General features: G+C 30.4%; 2 protein-coding genes across 5 annotated transcripts in view; both read right to left on the minus strand.

The window, feature by feature from the left end:
- Positions 1-16,148, minus strand: part of LOC117933528 — an 81,356-nt gene that overhangs the window by 34,518 nt on the left and 30,690 nt on the right. The gene's annotated exons all lie outside the window — the stretch shown is intronic.
- LOC117933526 (receptor-like protein EIX1) lies at positions 6,792-11,121 on the minus strand. Of its 2 annotated transcripts, XM_034854914.1 has the most exons (3): positions 9,676-11,121; positions 7,514-9,531; positions 6,792-7,022 (listed from the first exon to the last, which is right to left on the minus strand). In XM_034854914.1, exons 1-2 carry the CDS (start codon positions 11,081-11,083, stop codon positions 7,517-7,519), a joined length of 3,423 nt encoding a protein of 1,140 aa, XP_034710805.1. In that variant the 5' UTR covers positions 11,084-11,121; the 3' UTR covers positions 6,792-7,022; positions 7,514-7,516. The 2 variants fall into 2 exon arrangements, with proteins under 2 accessions (XP_034710805.1, XP_034710804.1); XM_034854913.1 differs by having other exon boundaries at positions 7,514-11,121.

Raw genomic sequence — 16,148 nt, forward strand, 5'->3', positions numbered from 1 at the left:
GTGGGGTTGACATTAGACAAAAAATTAATTCTCTAACTAATGTTTATAGTAGTAGAATGAATAAGAGATATGAACTCTTGTTAGAAATTGTGCATCGTTTCACATGTAGAAGTGGCCTGATATACCAAAAAGTGACAAGTTTTCATGATGGAAAAAATTATAAGTATGATGTTTGAAAATATTCATAGTTTGATGCATAATTTTTTTTTTTTTCATTTCTAATTAGGTTATATATCTTGTTATTTGTGTTTCTTATTGCAAATCACTAATGAAAGCATAATTTATATGTTACATGTAAATCTATGCATGCATGTGAGTAAAAATTAAGGTGGACCCTTTTGATCTAAGGCTAGAAATGTTAAAAGAGGGTCATACTAATTTAGAATTTGTGAGCTTGCTAGTTGTTAGATTTGGTTGGGTATTGATATTGATGTATGCTTTTGTGCTATTATTGTTGCTATATAAATAAAGTAGAAAAGAATTTAATTTAAAAATTAAAAGAAATAAAAACTTAACGAAACTCTAACTAGGATAACAAACTTACAATTCAACAAATTTCAACAATAAAAAAACTAGCAAACTACCATTGTCTTTCTTTAATATGAATAAACATTACAAGTTCATGTCATCACTTTTATATGCTACTGTTTTACTATTTCCTTTGTGGACGCGTTTACATGATTACCAATTGATGAAACAAATGGAAATTATGCTCATTCTCTTCATTACATTTGTTTATTTTTCTTTGACTATGTTTGGTTCATGGAAAATGTTAAGAAAAGAAAACAGGGAGAAAAAACAGAAGGAAAGAAAAAACTAAGTTGAGAAACATAAATTTTTTCTCATGTTTGACTGTGCATGGAAAAGTTGTGGGAAAAAAAACAATGTTTATCAAAGAATTTATTTTCCCTTATTTAATTCTTAGAGATAAAATGGAAGGAAAATAAAATCAATATAAAAAATAATCTAGAACATTGCCACTTTACATATATTCAAAGTACAATTGCAAGTAAATAATGGAGAGAAATGTAAATAATGGTTTAAAGTGGTTTGACACAACTTAATCTTTGTCTACTCTCCTCTTACTTCAATCCCAAGGTTGAAGTTCCAATATACCAAGGATCCTTTAAACCAAAGAATCCTTTAATCTTTACAATACACTAACTAGCTCCAATAGGTCCCTACAATGTTGCTCAAGTGATCCTCACACTTGAAACAACTACCCAAGTGATATCTCATACTTGGCCAATTCGTGATTCCTTATGCTTGAATTTTTCCCTCAAATGATGTTCTATACTTGATAATCCTTAAGTAATATCTCACACTTGAGAAAACCATCACAAAATATCGATTTTTTAAAGATAAACCTCCTAGTTATAATTTTTAGCTCAAAGAATATAAGTTAAATTAGGATTAGAGGTGAAGTAAATGAAAAAGTTGGTTCAAGAACAAATTGCACTCAAAACTACTTTTAGAGGCCCAAAGGATTTTTCAACAAGTGTTTGGACTATTCTCTCTACAATAAATGAAGTTGTAAGCCTTTATATAGGAGTTGCATAGGTAAACTAGTGAGTAGACACAATTTACATCTATCAATTGACTTAGGTGGTCGACTGTTGCACTAGCCATTAGTGGTGGGCAAGTGTAACAGGTGACCGTTGAGGCTATTCACCTCAACCAGCAAAGACGTTGATTGACTAGTTGAGTTATAGGTTCAATGGTGCTTTCTGCAAATTATTTTATGAAAATCCTCCTAAATTGGTTAGTCATCCATATAAAAATATAAGAAATTAAGGCACAAGTGACCTTTAACGGCTAAAACTAGTTAGATTTGATAACTTAGGATTAAAAAATAATTTTTAATCATAAAATGTATGTCAAAACATTAGTTTTTATCCTTGACAAAATCAATCTCATTTTTTTTTATATAAAATAATGAGTTCTTCGAAAAAGCATTGTAAATAGAATATTATTTTAAGTTAAAAAAGGCTTGGTTTTTAAAAATCAATAGTAAGACATATTTATCTTTTAATGTAAGAAAACTTTCTAATCAAGAATAGCTAATCAAATGGTGATTTTTATTTAGAAGGATTCTTCACCCAATTTTGAAAAGATTTAAGATAAGTTTAAATTTAATTGGATGAATTTTGGTACTTTAAACAAAATAATATGCATTCCTTAGTGTACCCCACATAAAAATAACCTTAAGATATTCTTGATAAACCTTCTCCCTGATTTCCTCCTTAGCTCCATATAGGTTTTTCTTGATTGCTCCAAGGAAATATTCTTAGCTATTACACTTAATAATGTTAAATCGAAACCTATTTTAGTTAATATTGAAATATTAGATTAACTAAACCTTGAGCTAATAGTATTGGTTGGTAGAAACCAATGCATAAGTAAGACTTCTTTAGTGGTGTGTAAGTAGGTTAAGAGTAGCTTTCTGACCATAAATTTCTTTTATAATTAAAATGCTAAAGTCTAAATAAGTGATAACTCTAGCCAAGAAAAACCAGAGATAGTGTTATTATGATTGTGTAGTATTTTGAGTTGTCATCCTCTAGGGTCAGTTCTAATGTGTTCAATTGTTTTTATGTTAGAAGGATTAATTATTTTCCATATTTAATGAAACCCTAATTTAAATGAATAAGGATAAAATATGGATAAAAATTTCTTAACATATTCGAAGAAATAAATCAAATAAAGTAAAATGTCCTTGAAAGTTTCACAATCCAGTGTTGAATCCTTAGAGAAAGAGCATTATAAAACTTACAGTTTAGGATCAAAGTCAATCTGTTATCAAATTAAATCCTACAAACAATATTACATATAAAATTTAGATTTTTATTTTTGAAACACATATCTCTTAAACCAATTAAATATGATAGTTAATGTTGGTTTCAATTTTATTCAATAGAAAGCCTATATCCATCTTGTGGATTCAATTCTTAGATTTGTTAATAGTATGAACATAGTATAATAACTAGTAATCAAGGTCTTCTCAAGAATCACTAATATCTTGATATGAATCCTCCATACCTTATCTAAAGTGGACTAACATAGAAGATTTATTGTAACTGTTAGGAATTTGAGGCTAATCCAAACTATGGTAATCACCCTAGAGGGAGGGGGGGGGGGGGGGGGGGGGATAAATAGGGTGATGGTCTCTTTTTCACAAATTTAAACTATGCAAAAATAAGAGACAATTATATGCAAGTATATAATAAAGAAAATAAAGACAATTGCATATAATTTAAAAGAGTTAGGGAAGAGAGAGTGCAAACACGAGAGTTTATAGTGGTTCAACACTTCTTTGCCTACGTCCACTCTCCTCAACCTCCTAACCAAGTGAGGGTTCCACTATCTCGAAGCTTCAACCAAGCTTCCAATCTCTTTACAATTGGATTATGGTTCCAATTCACCCTCTTGGACTTTTGGCTCCAAGCACCCTTTACACTTCTTCAAGAGATATCCCTCTCTTGAACAACCTCTCAAGTGATACCCCTCACTTGAGAAAATTCCTCACAAAGATATACAAATAATGATCTCACAAAAATCCTAGTAATTGAACTTTAGGCTCAAAGATACAAGAAAAATTAGGATTGAATGGTGCACTAAAGATATGCAAGTTATGAAACAATGGTGCACTCAAAAACACTCTTCCAAGGCTCAAATATAATCAAGAATGATTTGGAAGGTTAAATTTATGAAACAATGAAGATTGAAGCCTTTTTATAGAAGAAAAAAACTAAACTAGCCGTTGGGGGTTCAACCGGTCGAGCTAGGGGTCGACCGATTGACTAGCTGTTAGCATTTAGTGCTTGGAAAGTGACTGTTGAGCCTCAATCGGACCTCAACCGGACCTCAATCGGTAAAGGTTCAACCTTGACCGGGAAGAGAAGGCCACTGGGAGAGAGAGAAACTTTTTGGCCTCCCTCAACTGGACGAGCACAATCGGTCGACCGGTTGAACCGGTTGAGCCATTTTTTGGCTCAACACCTAACCTTTTTCAACTTAAAACCTTTTAATACAAGTTTGAAAATAATTTAACACAAGGTTTTAGTTGAAACCATGAAATCATCCAATTCTTAAGATATTTAAAACAATATTACTCTTGGATGATTTTGGTGCATAAATAAAGAATGAAATGCATGAAAGTCCTAGTACACCAACAACCTTACAAAGAGATCTTATGAAGGTTTGCTATTGAAAAACTCTTCTCTTTGAGGTGGTCTTCTTCTTCATGATTTCTCCTTGGCTTGATTTGTCTTTGTGATTGCCACTTTGGAAATCATCTTGCCTAATCACACTTGAAATATGATCATTAGTTCTAAACCTTGTTTTGTTATCATCAAAATCAAGATTAACCAAACCTTGGTTTCACAGTTACCAATTCAAACTTGAAAGAATAATCAAACCATTCAATGCATTGTTTTTTCTGGCCACTCCTTTGGATTTTTCACTTTCATGTTAACATATCTGGAACTCATAAAATCAACCAAATGTGGTGGAGGATTTCTCCTTGCAACCCATGTTTGGTTTCCAAGAAAATAGAATGGAAAATAATAGTAAATGAAAGAACACTAAAACTTTATTGAAGAATTTCAAGATGAGGGATCAATATTTCTTTGTGGACCCTTATTTTTCATGTACATCCCTATTCAACGACGAGACTCACTTTTTATTATAAAAAATTGATTTTAGAAAAGCAAGAGTCACCATTTTTTTAATGGAAAAGAAAATAAAAAATAAAACCTTAAAGTGACTCATTTCGAAGGAAAACATTTTTGAGAAAAATGGAGTCAAGTCTGAGGGTTAGGTTACTTATTGGAAAGGTACTTTAACACCTCTCTAAGCCCTAAATAGGTCTTTACTAAACAAGTAGTAGGTGCACCAAATTGAGGTGTGCAAGAATTTAAACCAAAGGTGCGTAAAAAGCTTGCTATGAGGTGTGTGGAAATACTTTAAAGGAGAAAGAGGTGTGTAGGATTTGTTTAAAGGGCGAGGTGTGCAAATTAAGTGGAGGTGCATAGGATTAAGTTAAAAGGTAAGATGTGCAACTTAAGCAGTGGTATGTAACATTTGTTTAAAAGGTAAAGGGCATAACTTAAGTAGTGGTATGAAAATTTGTTTTAAAACCATAGGTGCACAACTTAAGTGGCGTGCTACTCAACTCTGCTATATAAATTTAGCTAATTTAACTTTGAAACCTCAGTATAATTGTAACCTTAACACCTCTATCTCAACTTGTGCACCTCTCGGCTTATCTACCTCAATTTAGCTAGCTACCTTAACTCTAGCACAACTCAACATTTTATTTATATTGTAAACATTTAAGTAAATGTCCTCATTTATATCTCCATTTATTCTAAGTTTACAGTGTAAATAAAAGAATACATCTTTCTCCACTCTCCTCCTTTCCCCCCAATCTAAATCTAATTTTTCAATTTTAGTTATAAATTGACAATTTTTCTAAATTTTCTTTGATGGAAAGTTCACTCAAGTAAAATTATCAAGGATAAAAATCTTGAAAAAATATTTTGAGTACCATCAACATGAAAGCAAAAAAATCCACCACTTTTTATCTTAAACTTCTATTTCTTTTGTGTAGTTAAGACAACATATATGCAATATATGAAAACACTTCACTAGACCATGCCATCTAAACACTTAAATGAAAGAAAATTTTATTTGGAAACTTGTAAAATAACGATTAATATGATAACTATTTGGATACAAACAAATAATGACAGTAAAAAAATAAAAATTGATTGGTACCTATACCTCAAGACCAAAATTCTTGAATATGAAATAAATTATTAGGATAACAATAATACACTTATCATATTATTTGCCTTATAATTCACACCTTAGGTGTTGAAATTGTGGATTGAACTTAGATTTTTATATTAAATCATAATTTTAGAGCTTAGGGTGTGACATACACTCTTCCCCGCATTCACAAATCAATATGCTTTGGTTATTTTTCACATTCTATAAAGGATTATGAGGGGGATACACCTTGTAATTTTTCTTTTATAGTGGAAAAATCTATAGTGGCAAAGTTTCTTTGTTTATCAGACATAGCTCTCATATTGAAAGTGAACCATTATAAATCCTGGGTGTTCTCTATTTATTTTAGTTTCTTGTATAGAATGTATTTAATACATACCTTGATAGATAAGAATTTTATAAAAATAAAACAAGTGAATTAGGAGAGTAATATTTGATTGATGGGGAATCACACTATTTTAAATATTTAGTGTAATATCTAATATGTAAATTAAACATTTGATATTATTTATAAATTATAAATATAATATATTCTTCACCTACTTTATATTATACAAATTGAGATCCTATAAAACCAATGAGCAAGAAGAAGTGTGAGCTAACCTAGAATCAACAAAATTGATAAGAACAAGAGATTCATATTCGATCATATATATGAGAAATAGCTTCCTATGAGAAAGCTTTGGAGAGCAAGAAAAACGAGTTTCACATTTATAAGACTTCATTATCTTTTTAAAGAAAGAAAGAGAAATAGAGAGAATTATGATTATATATATATACACACACACAAAATAGTGTTGTCTTTTATTTTGTTTTAATTTTCATGAATAAAATCAATTAGTTTTGGAGAGAAATGTTTTAAATTAAAATATTTTAAACCAATATTCCTTAAGATCTTTCTATAATATTGTTCTATGGAAGAAAATCAAGATAATGAATGAGTTCTAAAGCATAAATCAAGATAATGAATGAGTTCTAAAACATAAAAAAACATTATATATAAGGAAGAATAAGTTGATATTCCCACAATCTCTAAACAAAAGATAAAAGAAGCATATTAAGCATATATGCAATCATCAAAACAAAGTAAGAAACTTATTACACTCCAATGTCAATCATAGGATGACAAGTTAAGAGGACAGAGTTATTGGGATTCGAGCATCCATTTGTTCCACATTTGATAATACTCCACAACATGCTAAAATATGAGATGAAAGGCTGTCGAATCCCTAAAACACAAAGTAAAAGACAATATTCATCAATTTGAAATAATCTCTTTAATTAGTTGCACGAAAAGAAAATTTACATTAGTATTCTTGTTTTAAAAATTAGACAAGTACTCTTTGGTTTGTTGCTTAGAATGATACCTTAAATATTGCTATGTCTCTGAAGAAAATTAAAGAAATTACATTCAACATTACAAAGAGACAATTTTTGTGAGAAAATTTAAAACAAAACAAAAGGTCAATTTTAGAACTAATTAGTATATTAAAATCTCCTAGATTTTTTCAATAAAAAATCCTAGCTTATCGATATATTATAAAAGGTTAATAATTAATTAAATAAAAGAAGTAATATGAAAAATTCTAGTAAAGACCTATTCTTCTTTTACAACCATTGCCCTTTAAGAATAAGTTAACATTGTTTTCCTACAAATGAGAGAAAGATACGTAGGTAGGGAGGGAGGGATGGAGGGAGAGAGAGAGAGAGAGAGTTGTACCATTTAACTTTGAAGACTCCTCCGTAATCTAGCCATATTTATTGTTGTAGTCACATAGAGCCAATCTTTTATTTTATTCAAAAATCGAAAATATGCATATCTCCATGAATTGTTGAGTAGTAGAGTTCCACACACTCCCCAAAATCCAACAATGAATCCAAGAGCAATGCTAACATAAAACCACATGTCATTTCCATCTTGTTGAATGCCGTCTTCATAGCTATAAGCATTGGGAGCTCCTTCTGCTTTATCTCTTGGGCACTTTTTCAAAAGAGGTAGTCCACAAAGTGTAGGATTTCCCTCATAAGAAGAAGTATTGAAGCTTTGAAGTTGAGTACCTCGTGGAATCATACCAGACAAGTTGTTGTTAGAGAGGTTTAAGGTACTCAAACGATCTATTTCTGAAAGGCTAGATGGAATTTCACCAATAAGCTTATTTTGAGACAAATCAAGAACGTCTAATGATTTCAATTGACCAATTGTTATAGGGATTAATCCAGTCAAATTGTTTCTTGAAAAGTTCAATGAAACCAATTCTAGAAGATCAGTTACTTCTTTTGGAATCTCCCCCGTTAGCTTGTTGCTTGAAAGATCAATACTCTTTACTAGTCCAAGAGTATTCTTAAACTCAAATTCTCTTCCTTTCCATTTAACGAATTCCTTGTCAACATAGGACCGAGGTTGATAACTCATAAATGAATTATCAAGTGAAAAATTATAAGTAATGGTCAAACTCCCTTTCTTAGTCATGGCAGTGAAATTGTTAAGACATCTTGGTATAGTACCCGACAAATTGTTGCTAGAGAGGTCCAATAGTTGAATTTTTTTCAATTGACATAGTTCTGAACATATACTTCCACTGAATTTATTAGATTGTAGGTTCAGAACCATCAGATTTGGAAGGTTTCCTCCTATCCATGGGGGTATTTTTCCGGATAACCTATTTTTTGCCAAATCAATAAAGCTCAAACTTTTGCACTTCTTTAAAGATGAAGGCAATTCTCCGATCAAATTGTTGTTGCATAAATGCAGTGTATGAATCAATTGCAAGGAGCCAAATGATTCTGGAATTTTCCCAGAAAATTGATTATTTTCCAAATTCAGAACTGTCAACCTCTTCCATTGTGGCCAACAATTGGGTAGCTCTCCCGATAATGAGTTATTTGAGAGGTCAAGACGGACCAAATATGTATTAGCAATGGTACACAATAAAGCAATGGAGCCTGAAAACTTGTTATTGGAGAGATCCAACAGTCCCAAGACAGAAGGAAGTTCAGATATTGAACCCTCCAAATAATTTGAGCTCATATCTATGTAAACATTTTGATCAAATTTGGATGATAAATTGGGTAAGGTCCCTGTGATCTGATTGTTGGAAATATTAAAGTGATAAATAAGGGAAGTTAAATTCCAAAACCAATCTGGGATGACATCTGAAATGCTAGAATTAGAGATATCAAGGTCATTCAACTGCTTTTGAGTTTGAAGCCAACTAGGAAAACGAGGTCCCAATTGGCAGGAGGCTAACTGTAGATAAGTCAGTTGAAAAGGAGGAACCCACTCCAAGCTCATGTTGAAAGTGAGAGAGTTGGAGGATAAGTCCAAATAGAACAACTGGGATAGATGAAGGAGATGAGCCTCAGAGATGTTGCCTTGCAATGAATTTGAATCAATACGCAACACTTCAAGTTTGGTAAGGTGTCCAATACTTGTAGGCAATGTTCCATTTAACTGATTATAACCAAGCAATAACGATCTCAAGGATGAAAATCCAGTGAGATTAGGAATCGATCCTCTCAACTGGTTATCAGATAGAGACAGAGTATCTAATTGTTGTAAACGACATAAATTGCTCAAGGATTTTCGAATCTCACCTTCAAGTTTATTCGCATCGAGATAGAGGACTTCAAGGGAAGTCATGTTCCCAACTGCCTCTGGAATTGAACCTTGTAGCTGATTCCCGGACATATCAAGATATTCAAGGGAAGTCATGTTCCCAAATGCCTCTGGAATTGAACCTTGTAGATGATTCCTAGACATATCAAGATATTCAAGGGAAGTCATGTTCCCAAATGCCTCTGGAATTGAACCTTGTAGCTGATTCCTAGACATATCAAGATATTCAAGGGAAGTCATGTTCCCAAATGCCTCTGGAATTGAACCCTGTAGTTGATTCTCACGCATAACCAAATCTGTAAGAGAAAACATGTTCCCAAATGCCTCTGGAATTGAACCTTGTAGCTGATTCCTATACATATCAAGATGTTCAAGGGAAGTCATGTTCCCAAATGCCTCTGGAATTGAACCTTGTAGCTGATTCCTAGACATATCAAGATATTCAAGGGAAGTCATGTTCCCAAATGCCTCTGGAATTGAACCCTGTAGTTGATTCCCATGCATATCCAGATATGTAAGAGAAACCATGGTCCCAATTGCGTCTGGAATCGAACCATTTAAATGAGCATTCCAAGAGAGATCAAGATGAACAAGGGTAGTGGTAAAGTTGAACAACCATGGGTATATTGAAGAATCAAAATCATTGCCAAAGAGATAAAGGAAAGCAAGAGGGGCAAATGAATAAACAGGGGAAAGAGACGGAGTAGTGAGGGGTGGGAGGCTACAGAATCCTAAATTTAAGTGAATGAGAGAAGAGAGTTTATTAATTGCTTGTGACCAGTGGATGGCTTTACTAAGGTTAACAGAATAAAGGTCAAGGTGTCTTAAAGACGAAAGATGAGAAAGCCACTCAAGATTTCCACAATTCAAATCATAATTATAGCTGAGATCAAGGGAAAGCAAGTTGGAAAGATTTCCGAAATGGCTGGGAAGACGTCCAGTGAAATTGGCATCAGAGAGAATAAGGTGTTGGATTTTGGGGAAAGAAGCAAGGAATGGAGGTATGGGTCTCCCTTCAAAATCATTAGAGCTCAGATCAAGGGAAAGCAAGTTGGAAAGATTTCCGAGTTGGCTGGAAAGACGTCCAATGAAATTGACATCAGAAAGACTGAGGTATTGGATTTTGGTGAGAGAAGCAAGGAATGGAGGTATGGGCCTCCCTTCAAAATCATTAAAGCTAAGATCAAGGGAAAGCAAGTTGGAAAGATTTCCAAGTTGGCTGGGAAGACGTCCAGTGAAATTGGCATAAGAGAGATTGAGGTATTGGATTTTGGAGAGAGAAGCAACGAATGGAGGTATGGGACTCCCTTCAAAATCATTACAGCTGAGATCCAAATGAGTCAAGTGCTCCAACTCAAGCAGTGAAGGACTTATCTCACCTCTTAGAGACTTGTACTCATCCTTAAATTCAGTTGGCGGTGCAGGAAGATGAAGCATGATGATGTGACCTGACTGGTTGCTACACTGGACTCCTCTCCATTGGCAACAATCTCTTGTGTCCCAAGAAGACAAAATGCCATAGTCATCCACAAGGCCATGTTTGAAGCGAAGCAGAGCTTGTCTCTCCCTCTCTACGCACCCCACAGTGGTTCCAAGCCCAACTTTGGCACATACCACCACAAGCACAAGAAAGCTAAAAAGGAGGCATTCAAAGGAACGCATAGCCATAGTCATTCAAAGGAGGCAGTCTTGCAAGTAACACTGGGTTTTTTTGCGGATTCACATAGCACCAAGCACTCATATATATAATATTATCCATCTGCCTTGTTTTTATTTTTCCTTTTTGCTAATTATTTTATCCAAAAATACCATGTGGTATTATTTAAAAAAAATATATTTATAAATTGAATATTCAAAAAATTGAAGTATTCATTTTTTATGGTATGGTATTTGTATTCTTCTTATCTATGTAAAAGACTTGTTGGGAGTTGTTTTCCCACGTGGCTTCCTCCATGTTGTTACCAATTTTTCTATAAGGCACAAAGGGTCCCATTAATTTATTATTTTCCAATATATTTTTGGAAAAATGAATGGATGATATAATTTTAATATGAAGTCAACACAAGTGTAGGTGCCATTTGAATACTCTTGTTTTTTTTTTTTTTTTTTTTTTTTTTGTGCTTTAAAAAACGCAAAATAATAATAATTCCTATTTATGAAAATTTTCATTTTACCTTCATATTAGTGACCAAAATAATGATGTTAAAAATTTAATGAATTAATATGATTTCTTAAATCGAATAGTTATTATTGACAATCAATAAGTAATTTCAAATATAAAAATAAATTTAATCCAAAAGTTAGCTTATTGGAGAAAAAAATAATTTAGGTTAATATTCTTCTAAAGGGAAAATTACCTATAATTTTAAGGTAATACATTTTCTTATTAGACTATACTAAACCTTGTTAAGTGTTAATGAAGATATACAATGACATTTTTTGTATCATTTTTTAATTAAATTATACGAAAGTCATATTTAAAATTTTCATTCTATAAAGGAAACTTTCATTGAAATAATTTTTTAGTTAAATTAAATAATATAATATTTAAAGTTTTTCATCCCAATTCGTTTTTATAGAGTGTTTTTAGCAACACTCTACATTGTATGTATAATTGTTTTCAACAATTCTCAAAATTATGTTGTGAAAATTATTTTTGAAAAACTTCCAAACAGATTCAATGGAAATTTTGTTTATCAAAAAGTCACATCATGTGGAATTCTTCTTCCCATTAGGACTTTGTGCTTGAGGAATTTTTTGTCCATTACACTCATTTTATTGAAAAATTGATATATGTTTATCAAAAGTAGTGGCGTGGATAAACCCTAAAATAATATTAATATGAAAATAAAATTATTATTTTATTAAAAACATATTATATTTCAATATTTAAAAATTAAAAGATATTATATTTATATTTATGAAATATTTTTTTTGAAAAATGATACTTTTTTTTTCAATGTAATAAAAAATCTATATTTATAAAAAATTAATCATCGTGACGCTAGGACTCTAATTCATAATTAGATTAGGTGTCGTGATCAACGTAAAAACATAAATAAATAACAATTTCTAATGTGTCTCAAAATTCTTAAAATTCTTATCATTTGACTTCAAATGGTATTATTAATTTCAAAAAATTTAAATTTATTAAAAACTCTATATTAAAACTCTAATTTAAAACTATAATAATATTTATCAAATTTTCTAGTAAAATTATTTTAAAATAATTGTATTGATATTAGTTTATTTAAATAATTAAAATGATTAAAAGTTATATTAATAATGTATCTTATCAAATTAATTTTAATTTTAAATTATATTTTGTAAAATATTAGAACTTCATTAATAGTTTTAATATTTTAGTTATTTTTGAATATTGGTTTATACTAGAAGTCTCAAAGAATTAAGAAAAGAAGAAAAGGAAAACTATCTTTTAGGTTGTTTAATTTATAGTATATAATTATTGTTAATAATAATTATAACAATAATAGATTCAATATTAATAAGAATAATATTAATAACAATATGAATATTGTAATACTAATATCATAAATAATAATAATAATAGTAATAATCTTTAATAATAATGTAATTAATCTTAATATATGGTATATAAAGGACAAAAAGAAAGAAAGAAAAAAAGTAAAATTAAATGGTAATAGAAGGAAAAGACAAAGAAATGGCATAAATGAAATGATAAAATAATCAAAATTTCAAAGGGATACTTCTGATGTAGCTTAGCAGCATGTCTAGATAATTCTCCCCCATCTTGGGCAATTCTACCAAATTTTCCAATAGATAATTTTTTTTTATATAAAATATATATAAATTAATTTAGAAGTGTGGTCTTTTAATTAAAAGTCTAGGTGTTGTTTGAATATCTTTCCTATTTTCTATATTTAAAAACAAACATGATAATAATTCCTATTTACGAAAATTTCTATTTTACCTTCGTATTATAGTAACTTTATGAAAAAAAATTCTAACATGTTTAGTAAATAATGATTTCAAAATTAATATATAGTGACCAAATGAAACCTAAGTATTTGATAAATTAAATTGTTAGATTGTTGTGCATATATAGTGACCAAAATAACATTGTTAAAATTTTAATGAATTAACAATATTATTTCTTAAATTGATTACTTACAAATATAAAAATTTAATTTAATCCAAAAATTTATTTATAGGAGAAAAAAATATAATTTAAGGTAATTATATGATTCTGGGGAAATTAGCCATAATGTTAAGCTATTATATTTTATTATTAGACCATTCTAAACCTTGTTAAGCAGTTTATAAAGATATGCAACAACCTTTTTTTTAAAAAAAACCAAAAAATCCCATCATGTGGAATTCTTCTTCCTATGAAGACTTTGTGTTTATAGAAATTTTTGCTCATTGCACCCATGCGTCACCTATATTAACCAAAACCACTTTCAAGTGTAATGATTGAAAGTAGAAGCTAAATTCAAATGTAATAGGAAAAAATATTAAATTATGAGATGAGTTGCTATATATCAAAGTAAAACTCACAATGAAGATGTATTAGTGGAAAGAGAGAAGACTATAAGTCTAGTTCTGCGAGGTCAAGAATTTATAAAATAAATTTTATTTATTTTTTATGTATTATCATCGACAAGGTTATGTTTGAAGAGAAGGAGAATTTGTGTTCCTCTCTCTCTATGCACCCACTAACTTTCACCATAGTGGTTATTAACTTTCCCCATAGTGGTTCCAAGTCCACCTTTGGCACATACCATAAAAAACACAAGAAAGCTCACAAGGAGGTGGAGGTATTCAAAGGACCATCTATCCATGGTCTGCAAACAACACAAGACCCACTTGGGGATTATTTTTTTCTGTGTACTTTCTCCTTTTTATTTATTCTTGTCTCTAAGGTTAACGAGAGAATTAAGGCTAGATATTAACAAGGGTAGATTTATATCTATGCTCTAAGCAGTGACGTCAAAGTACAACATAGAAAATGTGGTATCCAACTAGTTGCCCATTTTCTTGGCTTTTCAAGGTTGCAATGGAAGGTGTACACTAAGGCTATGTTTAGTGTAAAGAAATCATAGCCCATGATTGTTAGAGCATTTAGAGTAAATGAAGGCTATGATTGGTATAAAGAAATCAAAGCCCGTGATTTTTAGAGCCTTCAAACTAAATGATTTAGCACAAAGAAAAATTTAGCTTAAGAAATCAAATACACTAAAACTATGTTTAGTATCAAGGAATGAGGAGGAAATGAACATCTCATTCATTTTCTCAGTAATTCACATGTTTCGGATAGCTCAATGACAATGGAAATTGAATAAAAAGTTATTCTAGTAAGAAGGAAATCTCATTCATAAGTAAGATTGCAATTGATTTCTAATAGAAAGTATTTTGATCCTTCATTTCCATTAGGTTTATGTGATTTTTTATGGATAATTTTTAGTAAATTTTATTTTTCTTATTTTTATTAATTATTTAGTGAAAAAAAAACCCTCAAACATTGTTTTAAACTATATTTAAGGTTAGTATTGTCAATTTATTTCTTTTTTATCCTAATTCCCATTATAGAAACAAATAATAATTTTAACCTTACATTTATAGGTGACATTCATATTTTAAGAACGAAAAATGATAATAATTCCTACTTACGAAAATTTTTGTAGTGTTCATAGTAGCACTTGAAAAGATGAATAATTTTGATTTTTTTTTTTTTTTTTTTTAACATTGTATGTAGTTTTTAACAATTCTTAAAAGTAATTTTTGAGAATTGTTTTAAAACATATCTCAAATGGATTCATTGGAATTTTATTTTATTTATCTAAAGGCCCCACCACAAGGAATTTTTCTTCATATGAAGACTTTGTGTTTGTGGAAATTTATGTTCATTGCGCTCATGTCCCATCTATACTAAAGCCACTTTCAAATGTGTGGAGATTGAAAAGAGAAGCCCACTTCAAATGTGGTAGGCAAAATCATGAAATTATGGGAAGCCAAAGTAGACGAATGTGAAGATGTTTTAGTGGAAAGAGAAAAGACTACAAGTCTTGGTCTACTAAGATCAACGATTGTACCAATGGAAAAATGAAAGAAATTATAAAACAAAAATAACTTCACAATTGTTTTTTCTTATAGTCTTAAAAGAAAGAAGATTGTAAAACAAGCTTCTAATATGATGAATTCATTGAACCTTGAAATTTTTGGCCCATAAAATATTGAAATTTATTAAAAGGTCACACCATGTGGAATTCTTCTTTCCATTAGAACTTTGTGTTTGTGGAATTTTTTGTTCATTGCACTCATGTTTCATCCATACCAACCAAAACCACTTTCAAATATGAAGCTTAAAAGTAGAAGTTTATCAATTCACATATGATAAGTAAAAATCATTAAATTATTGAATGATTTGTAGACTAAGAGTCTTGGTCATGGGGGTCAACAATTGCACCAACTATGAAATAGAAGAATTTATGAAACAAAAATAATTACATGGTTGTTTTTTTAAAGAAAGAAGATGATAAAACCAACTTATCATACGATGAACCTCAAAACTTTTGGGTCCACTCAATAGGTAAGGTTCAAATCCAATTTGTAGTATAGGTATATATATATATATATATATCCTATAAGTTTTATAAGAAGTGAATCTTTTAAGGATAACTTTCTAATTCCATTTTTTTTAATTGCTTGTGTGATTGCTTTAGGTGGAAGGAGGAAAATTTCAATTTGAATGGATGTA

The sequence above is a fragment of the Vitis riparia genome, chromosome 16, assembly GCF_004353265.1.
Source record: "Vitis riparia cultivar Riparia Gloire de Montpellier isolate 1030 chromosome 16, EGFV_Vit.rip_1.0, whole genome shotgun sequence".
NCBI classification, from domain to species: Eukaryota; Viridiplantae; Streptophyta; class Magnoliopsida; order Vitales; family Vitaceae; genus Vitis; species Vitis riparia.